Consider the following 21,979-nt stretch of genomic DNA (forward strand, 5'->3'; position numbering starts at 1 on the left):
AGTTTTAAAGCCATATAATATAATGGATAACCAGAAACTCCCCAGAGATGGTAATCAATAGTCTCCAAAATGAGGACCATTCTAATTAGTATTGAAATATGGAGGTTCCAATCGAAGACGGATGTTTATGATTCCTCTTTTTGCTAATATGGTAAGTTTAAAACCACCAGCTAAAACATAAACTACACTATCGACTTCGTAGGAAAAGCGACATTTAACAAATTAGCTAATATATGACTCTTAGATTAGTGTATTGCCGTTCTTAGTAATAATTTCGTCACGGATCTAGATTTACATCTTAAATTGGACATTCAAGTTGTGTTGCGTATGTGTCGCAATGCAAACGCCAAGTGCGGCTTTGGCACGCGATTTCTAACGGGTCAAAGAAAGCGAGATATAGAGAGGTCGAACATTCTCGCTGATTCGTATTACCGCATCCGTTTCTTATATTACTTTTATTACACCATGTCTTCGCTGTAATCGTAGCTTGTTGGATATGATACTCGAGTAAACTCTTCATTGGAAACAGACTTTTGTTGACTTAACTATGAGTATAACAAATGTACACACGTTAGGTTAAGGGTATAAATTCAAACCCGTTTTGCAACCTAACGTGTGTATCTTTCATTATGCTGGTCAAAGATCCTAAGTGAACTAATACGCGGCAAACTTGAAAGCGTTCAGTTCAAATTAATGTTATCTACAATTGCATTGCAAAGCGCTGATTTATCAATTAGTGAGATATGTTTAATGAATAAATATACGATATTGCTCAAAGCTGGATTGCATTTATATATTTTAACTAACGTAAATGCAAAACACTAACTTATGGAAGTAAGTGTTTTAACTTTACAGATAAGAAAAGTGCTATAATAAATAACTAAATAATTAAATGTCCACAACATTCAAATAAAAACTGCATTCTAAATTATCTAATGTGTATGCGGAAATGCCGACATAGAAATAACGGCTATTAATAGTATCTCGCAGTTAATAATTCAATTAGCGTAAGTATGTACGTCAGTTGCCTAATACTGCGCCATAGATACCAGAGACAGATGGATGCATTAGCAATGATTAATCGCGACCAGTTATTATGCAACCATAGCCAATGATAAAGCTTTTATTATAACCACCATAACCGACTAATGGTATTATTGCAACATCTGTATTGAGCTGATCGTGGGTTCGAATTGAAATTGACTTTTATAAGACATAGCTGTTGCTCGCGACTTCCTCCTCGTAAAATTAAAAAAAAAATGATAAAAACATAGCCATGTTACTTTTTAACGGTGAAGGAATTTTTGATATCGGCCCAGTAGTTTTTGAGTTATTCCAATACATAAAAAACACAATTTTTTTCTCTTTATATGAATTGAGATATAAATATATCGATCGAAATATAAAATAAGCACACACTAATCTGACAACTGTGTAATCAGGATAACAAACAAAACAGCATTTGATGCACTCGTCGGACTGAATTTTAATTATTCATCAACGGTCTGATGCGTACATTGAATTAAAAATGTTTTATCCGTTTGCATTTATAATCCGGCCTTTGATAAAGGTCACGAACATTTGACAGTAATTTCAACAGCATTACTAGAAACCGATCACGAATTAGTTTCATTAAAATTCTCAATTGAAGCGGTCAATAACAATTTGTAGGAGACAATCACGTGTTATTAACAACCAGTCAATATGACCACTCGGATAATAGTTGTTCTATTGACTCGAAAGACATCCAACATATCAATTGACCTACAACATTGACTGCATAATTTAAGCATAGCATGTGTTTACGCATACTACCTGTTGCCAATCGAACATTAATGAAAACAAGTTGATGACAAGCCATATGGAAACGGAAACCGATACTGGTAGTGTTTCCACATTCGAATTCGGATTCCAGTCGTGTTATAACAACGTACGTGTTAATAAACTTATGTAAAGGAAAACTTTTCAAGTGTGTAATTAAAATGAGAAAAGCAGTCGTAAGAAGCGTGTCGTGCATACAAATGACTTCCATCAATGAATCACGAGTTTCTCTCAGACTTATTATCCGAGCGAAACCTAATAAAAATTGAACACGACCGTAAACCAGACAGCAAGCGACGTGATGCATAGCTGAAAGTTTTCTCAGAATTCAACATTGTTTATAAGCTTGATTTGTTTGAGATGCGTGAGATTACTACATTTTTTTTTAATTTTTCAAAAGATAAGCGGCTTTACAAACATAGTTAATTGCATAATTATGTGTAAAGTTTGAAAAACAACACGCTTATGATGTAATAAAAAACTTGCTAGTCTATTGAAATAGTGGAATAAAAAAATCATGTGGTCGAGTTTAATACATTCAAGAACATAAAAAACAGAATAACATTGTAATCTTTCTAATAATATGAACGCGAAAGAATGAAAGTTGAACGTTTTTAGCCTAAATGGCTGCACAGATCTCGATAAAATTTGTCACAGACGTAAAGAAGGTCTGGAAGAACATAGGCTTTTAGTTTTTTTAATTCCAGGCGGACGGAGTCGCATGCGAAAGCTAGTTAAGGGATATTTTCCCTGATAGTTAATTGTGTACTTTTATATGAAAGGTTTCTCCGCCTACGCAAACTTCTGAGATACTCTTATCGGATAAGGAGAACAAGGAATTTATCATTACATTTAAATTTCGTTACAACCCAGGAAAATCCTTGCCAACAAGGTGATGCTATAAAATTCGCCATGTGACTTTGACGATTTCCGAGACAGATCAAATTTATTTTGTAACAGTATATTTCCTTTTCAAAAAAAATTACCTGTTCCTTTACTATCCTTTTAACTTAATTTATTTTTATACCACAAAAAAAGTTACACTAGTCCTAAAAAGACCGTATACATATTCTCCGAGTTAAATTTACAGCATATACAGTATTGGAAAAAGGTTATTCTTTTAAGCGTATAAATAGTTACTCCATATGACCGATATAGAGGTTAGTTGTACAACATGTAATAAAACATAATCTAATATAGTAATCAACGATAACCGGTAATTAATAACGTAAATAACGGAGCAGTGACCGGCTGGTATTCAAGCGGCCCTTGAGTCATACGGATTTGCAGCGGAAGGCACGCACTACGTGCTCTTTGACCGAATACCTTATACCGAGTAAGGTACCGCTTTGTAAGACTTTGGTAATACGGTCCTGTTACTCTACCGAGAAATACGAAAGTGTCGTAGTACCGTGGGATTAATATTAAGCTATCTCTTTTTAAATGCAATTTAAACGTAACCTGATTTACTTTAATTTCTCTGTCTTTTCCCGGTCAATAATTTCTGGCAAAAAAAATACACAAAATTGGTCGCTTAAATAAATGTACATATAGTAATTTTTGACGATTTTTACGTATGAAGTGATATGCTACATGTAGGGGGACTATAACAGCTACCTTAGGGTTTCTCTATCGAAAAAAAAATCACTTCTTAGAAAAAACGAGACAACAGTATCGTGAATCCTTATTATTACTTTTAAATAAAATATAATTGTAATCTATCAACGAGTACGTGTTACATTGTATGGGGTCAATACCACTGCGGCGACTTATATTACAGACCTAACGTCTAACGTCTGAAAGAGACATGATCAAACGAAGCGCCGCGCAGGATATTGTATTTCAAATCTTGATCTGAACGTGGTTACGAGTATGCATGTAGTTTCACACGAGGGCAGAACAGGGAGACAGAGTAGTGAAAACCCCAGTACAGCTCTTGTTTGAGAAAACAGTAGTCTTTTGTTTTGTCGTTCTGTAAAAACAATTGCAGTACTGCACTGTCTGTCATTATCTCGCTCTCCCTGTTCAGTCCTCATATAAAAATAACATCATGAAGTTAACATCTTCTCTTGTCTGGTCTTTAAGTAATATGTCTCAAACAAGTTTTTTTTTTTATTAAAAATCACGGTTATAAAGACAATGTGTGAATAATTAATTAAATTTCTCCAAATTAAACATGTTCCGGTGTTGTAACATAATTGTTAATTAATAGGCAATTCACGGGTTAATTAATTAAGACTAAGCGTAGAATGAAAGTACTTTTTGAGTCAATTTGAAAAAGTTTCATCGTCTTAACAATCAATAACCTATTGTATACGTTCAAAAGTAAATACCAAGTAAACTTTCACTTAAGAAAGGAAATGTAAAGTCAGGAATGTTCTATTGTTTAAGGAGTAGGGGAACACAATGAGTTGTATACTTGTCACGGAGAGTGTACTTAAAAGTGCTTCGAAAGGGAACTTTTGTGTAGTCATGTGTAAAGAGAGTGAGCAGGGTGCCTCGTGTAGGAAGAAAAGCAAGCTTATAACGGTACTTTCACGGATTTTACACTTGAAACATTATATATTGCGTATATTGGATCTCTAAAATCTTTTAAAAATAAAAAAAATCGAACATAAATTTTCGGGACAATTAAATATCAAAACACAGTTTCAGTTTCAGTTTTAATTTGAGATCTTAAATAATGTTTAATGTTATATAAAGAGTTAAGAAGATTTACAATTAAAAAAAACTACATTAAATGAAGTCTTCGAAGTTAATTTCACATTAATTGCACACTCATTTTCATTCCGGTTACAAGAACAATGCAACTGTTACAACATCGCATAATTGTTCTAAAGCAAAAAAGGTCATTCGGAAATGTCAACAAGCTTAGCTCAAAATTAAGATATCGGGTTACCGTGTGACTGAGAGTCGAATGTTTGTTTTGGCTGTAGCTCGCCCAAGTATGACGACGAACAAGTCACGTATTATGAGTATATTTACCATATATTTCATGGAATACGATGGCAAACAATCAACTACTCATAGGTACTAACACAATAAGAAAATAACTTACTGATAGAAGGTTGCGAACTACATTACTTTAGGTCGATTAAAAACATAATAAACTAATCAAACTAATGTTAAAAGTAAGGTGACCTTTAGTTTTACTGGTCGATACATTCGATATACGGATGCGGACACGCCTACGTTTGCGCTCCGGATCGGAACCCTTTCCCGGAAACACAAATTGCTCTCGTATTACTAAGGGGTTGCAGACAAAAATCGTCACAGAAAATTGGTATACAGCATGTATGAAAAAATTACATGTAAAATCCCAACTTAAAATACAAGCGTACGAGACTCTGCATAACAGTATCCTCTCAACGTAACGAGCTCTGATCTACATTGTGATTATGAATAGCTTACGTATGTATGTAATCATCCCGCATTTGTGGGATCTAGACCTCGCCCAAATCACGTAACAAAACATAAATAGGCCAGACTGCGCGCTGGGAATATAATGCTATGTATATAACAAACTAAATTAAATTACATATAGCAACGTTATTGTGTCACTTGGTAATTTATTACTTCTGTATAATATTAACAAATCCATCCAAACAGAAATAGATAAACCCCTGTAGAAAACATGTTGTCCCCCTACCCTACCAATATATACTTTATAGACATATTACGACAGTGGAAACAAACAGTAAGTTTTAAATTTAATCTATACTAATATAATAAAGAGGAAAACTTCGTTTGTTTCATTGTGATGAATAGGCTCAAAAGCTACTAGGCCAATTTTAAAAATTCTTTCATCGTTAGTAGGGTAATTTATCTGTGACTTACACTTATTTTTTCTTCATTTCTTTCTTATTACATATTTTAAAATTTTACGCGGACGGAGCCGCGTGCAAAAGCTAGTAAAATAATAAAGCTTTGAATGTTGTATCTTATGTGACCTCCGCCGTGAGCCAAGTTATAGTAAATAAAGATAATTCTAAATTAAAAGCATGATATCACGAGTCCGGTATTAATATTGCATTAGCGGCCTTCGAATATAAAGACACAACTTTGTTATCTAGCGCTTCGTTGAATTTTATTATACTCTTATTCATAAGAAACAACTAACTATAACTATTTATTTGCATCAGTTTCTTACGAAGTCAAATTATGTCACTCATCAAAACAACACTAGAATTAAAAACAAAACAAAGTAAAACCGTTATTTTCTTGGTAAATTAACCACGTTTCAAGTACGCAGGTAAGAGGTATAAAAGATTTTGTCTGTACAATCAAACCAGATTTACTGTAGATCTAATCTTCGTATCACATTCTATATGTGACATGAATAATAAAATTACAATCAACAGTGTTATTTAAAACTTTTGTTTGTAAAAGATTGTCAATTAGTCTAGATAACTTAACCAATGTCTTACTACCAAAACAAGACGTTGAGTATATAGGCAAGATATAGCATTCAGTGCCGTGCATACAGTCTGTATATGGGTGGTATATTACTGCAGTATGTAAGGAGAGAAGCGTCAGGAAGCGGACGACGCGCCGGGAGATAGCGATGTCTGCCAACTTTATTGCCTTTTGTGCTAAATAGAAATCGACGTGAATGCTTTGAGCTCGTCGTGTCTTGAACGAACGTTTCATAAAATATTTAGATGCAAGTGTCCTACTTTTCTAAATATAAAAGATATTTGAAATGTTTTACTTTTAAAAATAATTATAATTGCTGTGTTGCCCGCTACGGGACTATGTAAAGTTAAAAATTGTTTTGAACTATCTACCCTGTGTTATTACTGAGTGAGATCTTTTACACCACAAGGGGTCAACATTTCATTAGATAGTTACTTTTCTATATGTTATCTCCATAAGCATTTATTTACTCTTAAGCACAATCCATCCATGCTTTCCCCAAGTTTCCTCTATCCTTGAAAGGTAATTTCACTGTCATGCTAATCTTACTAATATTATAAATGGGAAAGTTTAGATGGATGGTTGGATATTTGTTAGAGTTTATAGCCCAAACGTCTTAACGGATTTCGATGAAATTTTGTTTAGATGTAAAGGATAGTCTGGGATAACATATAGGCTACTCACTTTTGTTTTTTTTTAATTCCACGTGGACGACGTCGCGGGCGAAAGCTAGTAAATAAATAATAATTTATGTTATAAATGTGCATTGATAGATAACCTATATTGTGAGTTGGTAATTTGTTTACTTTAACAAGAAAGCCAGTTGATAACATTCACATATCAAAAATAAGAAAGCACGCTGTGAATACCAGAAACTAACCAATTTATACAGTTAGTAAACTCTAACAATAACCAACGCTATTTTAAGAAATAACACAATACCCTACACATTAACCCTAATAAAACATAATTGGAGATTTGTCCTAATTCAATTTAAGAAAAAAATATTATACACCAGGATATAACATTGTCACCATAACTTTGACGTTCAGTTCTATTGTCTTGTCTTGTGTCATAGGTTATTATAAAACAAGGTTACTCATAACAGATGGTATTAAAATTGTTATAAAAAACATTTAACATAGAACTTCAACAGCCAATAATACGATAATCCAGTTAATTTTTTTTAATTAACAAAACCGTCGTTCAAGGAACGCTTGTACAAACGTCTCTTGGGTAATATATAAATGAGTTTGCGATGAAATAAATTAGGCTGGTAGAATTCAATCACGTAGACATCGTGTTATTGAATCGTATCTGAGCGTCTCGCGCCGATGCTTGCAATTTAATCTGTTCAAAATAGCTATTAAATTAAAAGTCAAGATGTCTATTACTGATTTTTATTCTATTGCGACGGATAAATAAAAAATATACAACCTGGCATCTTATTATCTACTCGGGACTTTAAATATAGTAGAACCTCGAGAAGTTAAAGTGCAAGGGAAACACAAAATAGTTATAGAGGTTTTTAGGTTACCGAGGTTTGAGTTATCGAGGTTCTACTGTATTGCTTATGATATTGAGTTTAACAAACAGGAAAAGTTACGGAATGACTTTTTTTAAGAACCTTTTTAGTCACAATAATGTGTAAAATATTTTGTGTAAGGGCCGTAAACATATGTTTTTATTATATTTTTGTGCGTACGCGCACAGACTCCTTTCAATTTTTGTTACTTAAGTTTTAAGTTTATTACTATTACAAAGGGACAGATTACGTAATATGGTTTAATTTAAAAGTATTATTATTGCAATTCCTGTCAATATATACACACAATAAAAAGTGTAATTGCATCTAATAATGATAACATGTATATTGGTGAAGTTTGGAGAATAAAATAGTGGAACAGATATACCATACTTCTGTCATGGTTTTCCGTCTGTTCGTAACTTTATTTCAATGAACAGTAATATTAACATACAAACGTTGTTTCATTGTTTATCAGTGGCCTTGTCAGATTCCTAATAGATTCATCTTTATGAACACTATGTCAGATAACCGCGCGTCTAACTTTTTACGTTAGTTCATTATTCACACATTTTATACTTATATAACATCTAGATATACCTTCACAATCGTAGTCTTTATTTACGCAATTAAGTGTTTTACATAGATTTAAAAATAGATAGCCAGTCTTGGTTAGTTCCTTGTTTTTTGTATTGTAAAAATATATTACAACAAAACAAAAATAATTAATTTATATTGATTCTGTAGTAAGAACAAGAAAGCAATATGTACAAAGACAATAACGAGATAAAATAATCAATACGACTATGTACTTGACGCCTGTCCTTTTTGTATAAAGCGATGCCAGCGAAGCCAATAGCGAGACACCACCCTGTCGCGCTAACCACTTGCAACGGCAATTCGCTTCGTTCTCGCGTCGTCACTTTCCAAACCAGTCCTTTGTTACATGTCATTATTTAACGTGACAGTACAATCTCGATTCCATTAAACTCCGTACCTTGATTCTCCGGGTCGCAAGTCACTGCTTGTTATGTGCCATTTGGTTACTATATTTGAAAGTCTGCTTCAACATACGAGCATGAATATATTAGTTAACCAGTGAATATAATTGGTTACAGGAAAGATAAATACAACTTCAATATATCTAAGTTTATTCCAGAACTTCTTAATGAATACGTGTTCATTAGTTATTTTAACTGTTTTATGTATTGTCTGATCTCCCTCGAAATTATTAATTACTATACTTTCTAGATGTAATTTAGTAAAATATTTATACAGATTATTTAATGTTGCTTGTGAAAGTTAATCTTTATCTCTTACACAGTGTTCGAGCTGCAGATAGTTAAAAATATCTTTCGTTATCGTCAAAATTCTTTATCTGTGCATTGCAAAAACATAGTAAATATATTTCTTACATGATCTTTAAACTACCAGTGATCTTCAGTGAATGAAAAAACTTTCAAATGTCTACATTTACAATACAATGCGTACGACCGACGAACGTAACAAATAGTCATTCAGTGCGGCGAAGAAACAAGTAATACGTATACGATTCGCTGCAATACTAGAATTTGTCATTCAAATTTTCATTACAACTTTATCGATCGAAAACTAGTTATTACGATCAGACGGAGGAAAACACTATCTCGTTTTTACATCCTTTGACATAATGATAAAATACTTCTAACGTTCTAATTGCAGACAAACTAATTGATCGATCGATTGGAGTGTTTTACAAGGCTATACCTAATGGGGCGTGGAGGTATATTAACCTGAGGAAGCCCTTGCGTTAGGCCGATTATTTTTGTTATCCACGACTTACCTCAAAGCAAATTGCAAATTAGAATAGCAAGAATATAAAGTCACCAATAATTGCCGAATTATTAAATGATTACTTAAACTGCCCTATACTTAAATATCTTAAATTTATATTTCGAATACGTTTACAAATTTATTTATAACATCCATCAGATCATTTAATTCAAAGACAGATCTCTCGTAACTGTAAACTAGATTGAATTTTAGACAGTTTTTGTTAAAACTACGGATCATTGTCCACCGTAACCAAATAACGGTCTGATGAAAATAGAAATATACAGGCAGTCAATTTTATTTTCAGTTTAAGATAAGCGTATTTTCGACCTTATAGACTCATAAATAATAGGCTATATTTTCGATGCTAGACTTCCGAAAAGTTACCAATTACGTATTCTCTCCCCTTGTTGCCTAACAAAAAACTAAACAGTTTTAAATCCGAATAGTATTTGTGAATTTCTAAGAGTTTTCGTATACATTAGCCTGAGGAACTCGTTGCTATTCGAAGTTATACGAAACTATTGTCAGTGCAAATGACCGTCATGGTCGAGCACGGTGAAAGTGTACTACAACATCGGCAACAATAAAAACAAACGGAGGCCGACCTAAACACGAAGACTATTCTTGGACGCGTGGTATTCCATTCATTACCTACGACAAAATCTAAATTTATATCAGAACGTGCATGGAATAATTTATTTATAACAATTTGCACGAAAAAGAACATGGAATTCTTAATCTTACTAATATTATAAATGTAAAAGTTTAGATGTATGGATGGATGTTTGTTAGAGTTTGTAGCCTAAACGGGTGAAATGATTTCGATGAAATTTGACATAATAGAGGATACTCCGGAAGAACACATAGGCTACTCACTTTTATTTTTTTTTTATAAATCCACGGAACGGAACGGAGTCGCGGACGAAAGCTAGTTATACTATAAATGCTTGTTACAAATAATATAATAACGGAATATATAATTAAAACTTCATTCTTCACAACATATAGCAACGGTAATAGTTACGTAAGTAATAAGTGAAGGTCGATCAGTAACCGGTTCAGAAAGAAACCATTAAACGCTGACGAAGTAGGTTTTTTGTTCATTGTATTCGTTGTTTTCGCAAATTGAACAATATAATTAACGCGCGAAGTGAAATAAGAGATTTTAAAGGGAAAGTAAGAGCGGAACGTTGCGAAATAAAATTCACAATGATAAAAACAAATACATTAATCCAAATAAAGGTATAATTGGCTCCGAACGAAATAATTGTTACTACATTTCGATTTCAGTCTAAAGGGATATATAATTAGATAGTTACTATAATTTATACTACCATCCGATTAAGATTGTTTCTTGGATTATATCATCTTTTGTTGACAAAAAATCGAAGGATCTGACTTTAATATTAATAATGTCCCTTATAACTTTAATTCAAGATGCGTATAGGCAGACAAAGTCACGCACGATGTTGAAGAGAAACTATTGATTATTGCCGCTTTACGGTGCACATTGATCGGAACGCACTCACCAACCGATACAAATCGGATATTGGACATAGTTACCGGCGAAACTCCGTGACGATTGTTCTGAATAACGCAAAATAGTAACGCATTACTGCAAGGAGTCTAAATACTCATATACAAGGGAATATTTCGTACTTTTATTTAGAAAACCCATTTTTCAGCTAAATTTAAATGTCGATAACCTTCTGTTTTTTCGTCATCCGTTTAATTTTATACACTTTGTAGGAGAATTAAAAATAATGAACGTGGTCGTGCCAACAATTTTGAATTCAAACTGCTTAAAATAGATTCCTATTGCATTATTTTGGACGATAAATGGTAAAAATTTATATTGCAGGCATATTTTAAACGTTTCTGATTGAAAGTATTTATTAAATAAGTCGTGATGCCGACAGAAGTGACTTTATTGACCTCTCTAAACGTGGGTTTTAGTAAAACACGACTAACGGAAATGTCATCACTGCCAACCCCACATAAAACATTAACTATGATGAACGTCTCACATATAATGTTGGTACTATACCTTACTTTTGAAATTCTAATAATGACCAATCCACTAGATATCCAAACTACAAAAATACACTATTCCTAATTTTAAAAAGTCCTTTTCCAAGTAATTGTAAAAAAAAAAAGATTTTATTACTAGCCAACTGAACGTACCAAAAAAATATGAACTCAAACACCTAATTAATGTCATATTATGATAAAGTATGTTGAAATCAGACAGTGTTTTTAATAGACATTGTAATAAAACAAGAAACAGATTAAGGACAGAAACTAATTAATATGTCAAACAATTATATATTGTAGCAATGAAGAACTATGGCTTGCTGTGTCACTAATCTCTTAATAAAATTAAGGAAAACTTGTCACTACTTAAATACAGCATTTAAGAAAAATAAGCTCAGATTTTAAATAGAATTACATTTTTATCACATTGGATATTTTTGTTTGCAATACTAGAAAAAATTCTTAATATATTGTACCACTTAAATAAATATTACACATATAAATGCAAAACAAGTTAATATAAAAACTTTTCTTTTATAGAAAATGCACCCATGACTCTTGACAACATGTTAAAAAATAACTTAAATATACCATCAGATAAAATGATAATATGGTTAAGCTAAGTCTGCTACTCTGTATAGAAACAGGTTTTATAAAGTTACACAAAGTCATATTGTGAAATTGTGTTCAACTAAATGATGATCTAATGATGAGAGTTGAGGTCACATATACCTTTATGATGATGATCTAATCTAAATATGTTTTATAGTTTTACAAATTACTGTTATTAAATGTTGCTAGTATTTACACACATGACTAAGGTGAAAGTATGTTTGTGAGTTAAGGAAATAAATGTTATTTAAGTCTCAAAAAATTTCAAGACATTTCTATATTCATATGCTGCATTTTTGTAAATATATCTACTTAATTTGCTTGTTTAGGCAGAATATTTTGATTTATTTCAGTTATTGTGTTTGGATAACTTGTTGTGTTTTGTTTATGTGTTGTATAAAGATAAAATTTATAGGACATATAAGTAAATTACATGTGAAATATGTACTATATTACCAATACCATATAAAACTTTGATACTGATCATAAAACATGACTGCAAAAGATGATAGCAAAGAGTAAGAATCAACATTAATGAAAACAGAATACAGACTACATTACTTTCTAACTGGGAGGATGAAAGAGTTGTCAATTGCAGTTTGTATAATACTTCCAATTTATAAAAAAAAAACAAAGAGAGAAAAACTTACCAGATCGAGGTGAGATGGGAATAGCAGGCTTGGGTGCAGCGTTGGAACACAGTCGTCCAATCTTTGAAGGTTGTTTCAGCCCGGACGGCTTGGGCAGAGTTGTAGGTCTTGCATGTTCAGGTCCTCTTGGTATTGTTGATGCTGTTGTGCTGATTGAAGCATTGTCCGACGAAGTGGATGATGGAGCAGGCGGCGGTAAACCAATGTCTGTCCCTCCATCCCTTGATAATTCTTGCTCACTCATTTTTTATTTTCACGTTCACTTTTTAACTAATTCTTACGTACTTATCATCATGCTAAAAACCATTGTATGCTATGAAAACAAAAACAATAAACCGACGCATCAGAAATAAACTTGCGACTAATAAACTAAAAATACCGCAAGTTCCCGCGCAATAACAGGACACGCAATCTGGATCACGGCCATAACGCAACACGTTAACGTAAATAAAATCGGTGTTTTTTGCAAATACCGTAATTTTACGTTATATACAATAATTTACACGTGCGGGAAATTATAATAATTCAAAATGTTGTCGTTACCATAAATATTTTCAGTAATTATTATTTGTTGCGAACATTAGATAGAAAATAATAACAGCATACCTTGAGACGTTAATCAGAGCACATACAGTGCAATCCGTGAGTTAGAAAAACTCGCGAAATTTTTACCGCTCACCGTTTCAGCTGAACTTGACAACGTTATCACTACACGTAATTACACCTATACAAATTATTTATATCATATACATAACTTTCAACCTTTACATCTCCATCACTAGAACATCGAACACAAAACTATGCAAGTCACAAAACACAAGTCTCAGAAAATAAGACGGCAGTTATCCATTGAACACAGCACAAATTTTATAATGCAGAAATACATTGCATTACCACAGAATGTTTAAATTTTTTTTTGCTATCCACTTTTTCTTGGGTGAATGGATCCGTTACTCGTCCGGAAATAAAATTTATTAGACAGTCAGTTTTTTTATTTACTATGAGAACTTAAAATGAACAAGTGACAACGTGTATAAATGTATTGTAATATTTTCAACATAAGTAAAATAGATATTAAATTACGGACACAATTTTGATGTGTCTGATCTCTTGTAGTACACACAAATGTGTTTATTGCAGTTTAAAATTTCAAGGAACAAAAAGGAAAACTTCAGCCTAATACCTACGGTTATGAGCCAATAAAAATTAAAACACATGGTTAAAAGCTTAAGATTGTAACATTTTGTTTTTCAAAATTTAACCATATTTTTTCGAAATCTTTTTTTCAATTAATCCTATTGGCAGTACGTTTAAGATACATTGTTCTACACAACATTAAAAACCGTTTGATTTGCAACATTTCAGTTTGACATTGACAGATTGGCAGACTTAAGACATTTGTCATTGATAATGAGAATGCAGCGTATTGTAAAAAATATAGCTTTGATTAAATCATTAGAAATGCGTTTAAGGTTCACTCGGAAACGTAATTAATACCAAATATGATTATTTAGTACTACACTGTTTAAGACATCATTAAGAAAATGAAGTTAACACATAAAAACATAGAAAAAGATGGTTGCGGGTAGGTATTTTGAATAAAATGATTACTTGTTATTACAGACATAACATATGGAATATAATTGTGATTTTTAGAAGTATTGGGCTCATACCTGAGGAATCGGAGGATATGTGGCATGCGTATAACTTGATATCAGAAGGTGACGCAGTGACCGCGTCAACTGTGCGTAAGGTGCAAACGGAATCATCCACAGGTTCTTCCACTAGTAATAGAGTAAGAACTACTCTCACTATAAGAGTTGAAACGATTGATTTTGATACACAAGCATGTGTATTGCGTTTAAAAGGCCGAAACATTGTAGAAAACCAATATGTGAAGGTAAATATTAGGTTTTTGTATTTCTCAACTCAACTATCCATGTATGATAAGAGAATTTATATTCTTATGAATTAAATATTACATTTTAATTTCTATATGTTACATTTTCAGATGGGTGCATATCACACATTAGATTTGGAACAGAATAGAAAATTTGTTTTGCAAAAGGTTCTCTGGGATTCCGTGGCGCTGGAAAGAGTAGACACAGCTTGTGACCCGGCTGCAACTGCTGATGTGGCGGCCGTTGTGATGCAGGAGGGTCTGGCTCATGTATGTCTTATTACACCCTCTATGACATTGGTCCGCTCTAAAATAGATGTGACTATACCAAGAAAGAGGAAAGGTTTTGTTCAACAACATGAAAAGGTGGGCAGTTAATTTCATAATAAAATCAAATTGCACAGGAGTAAACCGAACTTAAGGGTGGAGAATCAGTAGATGTTATGCCGACATTTGTTTGGAGATTTTTCATATTGTGAATTATACTTGTCTTCTGAGTTCCACACAATGCTTGCTTTAAATTGATCATTTTCATTAGTTATTAGCCCATATGCCTAGTATTCTTGCATGCTGTATAGCAACTGAGTAACTTAACTATTCAAACTGCATTCTTTAGCATTATATTAGAAAAGCTAATGGGCCATATTTCTTTAACTGTTAGAAATGTAATTTATCTGTAAGTAACAAAGGCTATGGTTTTTATAATTTGATTTCACACGGGCGAAGTTAAGAGCAACAGCTAGTCTTAGATAAAGTTATATATATTTTATGTTACAGGGTCTAAATAAGTTCTATGAAGCTGTAATGCAGGGCATTTTGAGGCATATTGACTTTAGTATAGTTAAATGTGTGATTATCGCATCACCAGGTTTTGTCAAAGATCAATTCTTTGACTATATGATGCAACAAGCTGTTAAAACAGATAATAAACTGTTGATTGACAATAAGGGAAAGTTCTTATTAGTAAAAGCATCATCTGGCTTTAAACATTCATTGAAAGGTAACTACAATATCTTTGTAATTTAATTGTTTGTGTGTTTTTTATCATAAGAGTAGAGACCAACAGCCAACAGTTTCTCCAAAATAGTAAAGTGATGGCTGCCAATAGACATTAACAGATGCATGGACTATCTTAACAGAGGATAGGATAGACAGAAAGTTTCCTGTTCCTATTCATCCCCTTTGCCAAATCTACTTCCCATTTCTCATCATTCTTTTATATCGTAAAAACTTTATAGCCCAAATATTGCAATTAGAAAGAATTTAAACCTACAGTCATAGTTAATTATAATATTTGATTGCTACTTTCATACATTTTTTGATATCCCAAGAATTTCATACTGATAGTATAATACAGTAGAACCTTGATAAATTAAAGTCCATGGGAGACACAAAATATTTTAAGTTATAGAGGTTTTAAGTTATCAAGGGTCTATGTTGTAGAAGAATTGGGCTCTGATGAGAAGGGAACATATTAAAGGTCTTTAAGTTACAGAGGTTTGAGTTATCGACTCTACTGTAGTAATACCAGCTTAATTTTCTTTTCAGAGGTACTTCAAGAACAATCAGTGATGTCAAAGATATCAGATACTAAAGCTGCTAGTGAGGTGAAACTATTGGAAAGCTTTTACACAATGTTGCAGTTGGAACCTGCTAAAGCTTTCTATGGCAAGAAACATGTTGAAAAAGCTAATGAGGCATTAGCTCTTGAAACACTCATGATATCGGATAGATTGTTTAGGTTAGTTTATCTTTATCAATTGAATATTTAAGAAAAATGTTATTATACAAAATAAGATAATGGCTTGTAGTTCTTTAAAAATATGTTGAATCTCTTCTTAGAAATTGACGGCTAAATATTGTAATGAATCTTAAACATTTTGTAAGTGGCATTAACAATCTGACAGATGTCGAATTTCAAAAGAATTTGTAATTATAGTGTTCCCATATCATTTAAGACCCTGTTACACATTTATTTATTTTTTTGTTAAACCGACCAAATTATTTTATAATTTTTGTGTCTGGATCCTGTAGTTACAAGAAAACCCAGTTGTTGTTCCATTATTGGTTGATTCATGCGTAATTGTTGGTATTAAATAAATTATATCAATAATTTAGTGACTACCATGAAAAGTTCTATAATCTTTATTAAATTTCTTTACAGATGTCAAGATGTTTTAAAAAGAAAGGAATATGTAACACTAGTTGATTCAGCGCGAGATAATGGCTGTGATGTTAGAATATTTTCAAGTATGCATGTCTCTGGTGAACGTGAGTAAATCATTTTTGGCAAATTTATATTCCAAATCCTAAAACCAGTGTAAGGGTGAGAATACATGTGCCAGACATTTTACACTTGCATGCTTGCAACAGGCGTGAGTAAATGGTAACTGACATGAGAGTATTGAGCATATATGATTTTGTGAAATTTGTAGGCATGAAAGCAACCTTTACAACATACAGGGAAAAGTCATAGTTGTTTATATATCAAAAAATTTGTACAAATCTTGAATAAAACTTTCAGAATTAGATCAATTGACCGGTATTGCAGCCATTTTGCGTTTCCCCATGCCGGAGCTGGAAGACAGTGATGCTGAGGATGATAGCGGTACAGAATCTGAATAATCTACAAAAAATTATACATTAGCTGAAAGCATTTCATAGCAATATATATCTAGGTATATTTGTTATATTAGTAATGTAACAAATATACTGTTTTATACATTATATTTGCACACAAGCATTAATTAAATATACATTTATATGAATTTCAGTGCTGTTTTATAACTGTCTTCTATACAGCGATAATATTTATCTTAAAATGCAGAATTGTATTTATTGTCTGTTCCGAACCATTTTGATATTGTATTTTTATAGTTGTCTAAAAGAACGGTGAGTTCATTTTGTTACATATTGTTGTTCAATTTTTATTTCATTATGGTGTAAATATGTTTTACACACAGATTATAACATTATTATTAAAAGAATATTGGCCATGTCTAGGCTGTGTATTGGATTAAAATATCGCGCTAAAGTTATATCAGCCTTCATCTATTTACTTTATTGAAATATAATGTAACAATTTATGTACATTTGGCTGTTATCTCGAAAAATTGACCATGTAACGTATGATAATAGGTATAGAAAAATTAAAATATTTATTTTATTGGATGATTTTATTTCATTTAGCATATTAAGAAGCGGCTTCTAGTGCTTGCATTTTCTGTTTTCGTTTTTCTGCCTTTTTCTCTTCTTTAACTTTCTCGTCGTGAAGACGTCGTTTCTTCCTCAACAACCATATCTCCTTCTTCCTCTGTTCTTGTCCCGCTTTCATGCTCTTGTAAAGGTTTCTATGCTTCTTCCTTACAAGTTTCTCTCTTAGTCTGAACGCCTGTTTATCCTCAATTTCTTTCTGATATGGATGTTCTTTGTGAGTCACACCAGTTGATACAGCCATTGCTTTTTTCTGTAAATCAAAGTATAATATTTAATTTTGAAAGAATATTTTCTGAATCTACTTAATAAGTATGTTTAGTGGCATTTCGACGCGAGATTTTTTTTCCATACTAAAAAAAAACTAGGGGTATAGAACATTACAAAAATTACTATTCATATATGTACCAGCTTTTAGTATAACATTATGAAATGGGACAAACCTTTTCTTTAGCCAGTTTCTTTTTCTCTGGGTCTAAATCATCTTCACCATCTTCATCATCACTGGACGACTCTTCAGCTACTTCTTGCTGGTACTGCCGCGTCAACACTTTTTCCTCATCTTCCTCTGAACTACCTTCATCTTTTTCCTCGGCATCTTCGTCACTGGCTTCCTCAATTTCACTTCCGGATGGATCGTCATCTGAAATTATATATCAACATTTACTGTATTACCCCAAAAATATAGTTAGATACCATAAATGGTAACTTTAGTTAAACAGGTTTAACTAAAGTTAAAAATGTGTTTTAACTCTGAGTGTTGATCAATATTTTGAATGTCAATGTGAGGTTACATATTTTATCATAATTAGTCTTATTACTTTTGGTATAGGTGCTTTATTTATTAGTAAAGGTCGCGTTTCGAAAGCCTATGCATAATATTCTTACAATATCCATAATTTGTCAAAAACCCATATCAAGCGACTAGTAACAGAAAAAGAATGGACTATGTTCAAGTTAAAATCTATTGAAAACTATGAATAAACATTTATGGTGATACACTTAAACTTCTATGCATTTAATTTAGGCTTTTGTATTCACAAATCTGTTGTAAATTGACTTACCTAATGGTTTAAAGTTAGGATCCTTCAAAGCCCTCTCTTCAGGTGGCATATATACTTGGTCCTTGATCTTGTCTACAAATGGCGATAAATGAGGTGGCAGAACCGCTCCCATTAGATATTTATTAATCGGAAGTAGTGTTCTAGTATTAACACTGTCAAACACCCATTGAGGTTGGACATAATAACGTGAAAGATACTGCTTATCCATACTTGGTCTATCAACTATTTGGTATGTAATAGACTCATCAGTTTCATCAAATGTGGCTCCGACAAAGTGATCCTTATCCCATGACACCTCACCTCCGAAGCATCTTATTATAAACACCAAAGGTTCCCTCGGTACTTCACGATTCAAGAAAAATTTAAGACCTTTGAACATTGTTTTCAGATATTTAACCTTTTCAACTTCCAGTTTTGCTTCTTCGAGTTTCTGTGGATCTCCATCTTCAGTTTCAAATACATCAATTTCAGGCAACTCTTCCACATCATTTGAACCGGCTATCTTTGCTACGGAAATATTTAGAGCGGCAATTCTCTCAGCTACGTATGCATGTTCGTCAACAAGGTCCTTGTCAGTCTCTGGTGTAAAACCTGCTGTCAATTGTGGTGGATAGACAAGGTTCAGGGAATGGAACAGTTTGAAGTTAACAAATCCCAGCATCATTGTGTAGAACTCAACAAATGTTGACATTATTTTAAAATCTACTTCATCTTTGCTTTGAGGCTGAAATTATGAAATACACAAAATGAACAATATGATTAACACATAACATAAATTGCTCTCTTAAAATATTAAGATATTTGGAGATGCCCGTATCAAGACTCTTAGTCATAGTCAACTACAAATGTTTTAAAATTGTAATTATCTTACTGATATTATAATGCTAAAGTTTAAGTGGATAGATGGATGTTTATAACCATGTTCCTTCTACATGGTTTCCAATTGATTTCAATGAAATTTGGCACAGAATAGAACATAGCCTGGAAGAACCCATATGCTATTTATAGTTTTGCTTTATTTCAAATGGGCAAACATTAAAAAATATGAAAACAATAATGATTAATATACCTGGAAGGAGAAATGATGTGGCACAATCCAAGTTATAGTTTGCCCTTCAAATTCAGCTTGGTAGTAGTAACCTTTGATTGATATAAAAACTTTACGTAAAGCCTTTGCTGCTATTACCGCATGCATGAACTCAACAGATAATCTCCTGCATAGTAATGACTGATCCCTGGGAACTTTCTTTAGAGATGGGAAGGTACTGAAGAGGAAGCACAATGTGAGACAGTCATCAAGGTCTCTTAATGCATCAACAAATGTTGGATATCTCTCTTTAACAATATGATCAATGTTTATAGATGGATAATCTCGTAAATATCTTCTCATTCGACCAAATTCTCTCGTAGCACGAGCTTTTCGGATCTTTTGTTGATACACCTATTAAAAGAAAAATACACTTTTTTATTATTTCAAATATAGTAAAATAAAAAGTTGAAATGAGAAAATGTTATTGTTTACTTTGATAAGCTTTAAATATAAAATGCGTACCTTCAAGTCTCTCAGCTTCCATATTATGGGTTCGTGTAACAAAAATTTAATATCCTTTGTGTGATATAAAGTTTTGATTCCTCCAGCACCTTTTTGAGCTCTTTTCCGGTTACGTGGCTCTCTTGGGTATATTCCTTTAAGGATACATATGCGCCTGAAGTCTTTCAATGAAAGCTGTAGTTTCTTTAGTGCAGCTTTTCTTGTCATAAACTGCGCTCCTTCTCCCGACGAATACTGGTATCGTGAAAAAGAAAATTGTAATTACACTTCAAACATTCCACTAATAGAACTATTAGTTTTAATTATAAGTTAAAGGAAGTTTGTGTGTATCGTAATGCTTGTATTTCTAAGTATTTGATGTTATATTCACTCATAGATCATCGGTAAATAACACGTGTTGTTTGGTTATGTGAATTGTACCTACCTTCTTCTTTTTCTTGGAAACCATTTTTTAACTTTGATAAATAAGTTTACACGATAACTTATGAAAGTTTATAGCGTAATAAATCGATCATAGGTAATTTAACAAAATGTTTTGGCTACAGGCTACAGCGCAAAAGAAAAAGAAAGCATGAGAAACATTGACATTTGACACTGACATTTGAACACTATGGTCGTCCACATGGTCTATGTTCAACTTCACGTTCGTAAACATAGAATTTTGTGACTAATTGAGTCTTTTTTTAAACATTATTGTTATTTTTTAAAACATCCGTAAATATTTTATTTATAACTCTTTATTAAATTAAACTAGCCGTCCCAAGCTTTAAGGTTAAAACAAGTCGATACCGCTTTGGCTTCGACTGCACTGTGTTATAATCCGTTTGAGTTGTACGGAAAAGAAAGATGTTATAAAATATTAAACACTATTTTATTCACTTAATTTATACAATAAATAATTATGCTTAATATCAGCTATGTTATCAAGGAAATAGAAATTAATTCAAGCTCGATCTAGTCATCCTCTGCCTCTTCAGTTGTTATTTTTCCAGTTGTTGTGGTTTGGGTCTGTGCCCATGCAGCGGGATCTAGCACAATATATTGATATGGATATGCATAACCCGGCCAATGTTGTGGTATTGGTAATGCATCTCTTGAAGCGCCATCATTTTCCTCCTCCTTGTGTGGGTTTAATGTAGCCGTTAGCGCTGCCATCATATGTGGGTAATAGAATGGATAAGGGTACGCAGGTAAACTTGTTGGTGGCATTAAACCTTCCAACTGACATTGCGACTCTTCTGCTGCTTTATAATTATGAGGGGCATATAACCCAAATGGATATGGACTAAAACCTTTCGTATCAGGCATGCCTGGAATAGGAAGTGCATATGCGTATTTGACAGGTGGACTTGTAACTACAGTTTTCTTTTTAGTGGT

At 32.7% G+C, this 21,979-nt stretch overlaps 4 protein-coding genes across 4 annotated transcripts in view; 1 reads left to right on the forward strand and 3 right to left on the reverse strand.

Annotated features, from left to right (window-relative positions):
• The window catches only part of LOC106109127 (restin homolog), a 31,867-nt gene extending 18,445 nt beyond the window's left edge, over positions 1–13,422 (reverse strand). The window contains exon 1 of the mRNA XM_013290530.1: positions 12,874–13,422. Within this exon, the coding sequence (XP_013145984.1) occupies positions 12,874–13,117 (244 nt within the window). The 5' untranslated portion in view covers positions 13,118–13,422. The remainder of the gene's footprint in view (positions 1–12,873) is intronic.
• An 833-nt stretch (positions 13,423–14,255) lies between these two features.
• On the forward strand, positions 14,256–17,944 carry LOC106109398 (protein pelota). The gene is made up of 7 exons (XM_013290881.1): positions 14,256–14,458; positions 14,530–14,773; positions 14,885–15,139; positions 15,551–15,773; positions 16,322–16,514; positions 16,938–17,044; positions 17,298–17,944. The coding sequence occupies exons 1-7, from the start codon at positions 14,418–14,420 to the stop codon at positions 17,396–17,398; spliced, it is 1,164 nt and encodes a 387-aa protein (XP_013146335.1). The 5' UTR covers positions 14,256–14,417; the 3' UTR covers positions 17,399–17,944.
• Positions 17,919–21,188, reverse strand: LOC106109397 (pescadillo homolog). Its single transcript, XM_013290880.1, has 6 exons — positions 21,027–21,188; positions 20,603–20,836; positions 20,120–20,491; positions 19,051–19,774; positions 18,430–18,629; positions 17,919–18,239 (listed from the first exon to the last, which is right to left on the reverse strand). The coding sequence occupies exons 1-6, from the start codon at positions 21,048–21,050 to the stop codon at positions 17,967–17,969; spliced, it is 1,827 nt and encodes a 608-aa protein (XP_013146334.1). The 5' UTR covers positions 21,051–21,188; the 3' UTR covers positions 17,919–17,966.
• Positions 21,189–21,556: 368 nt separating this feature from the next.
• Positions 21,557–21,979, reverse strand: part of LOC106109128 — a 1,420-nt gene continuing 997 nt past the window's right edge. The window contains exon 3 of the mRNA XM_013290531.1: positions 21,557–21,967. Coding sequence (XP_013145985.1) covers positions 21,557–21,967 — 411 coding nt within the window. The remainder of the gene's footprint in view (positions 21,968–21,979) is intronic.

Source organism: Papilio polytes, unplaced genomic scaffold (genome assembly GCF_000836215.1).
Source record: "Papilio polytes unplaced genomic scaffold, Ppol_1.0 DF821289.1, whole genome shotgun sequence".
In the NCBI taxonomy this organism is placed as follows: domain Eukaryota; kingdom Metazoa; phylum Arthropoda; class Insecta; order Lepidoptera; family Papilionidae; genus Papilio; species Papilio polytes.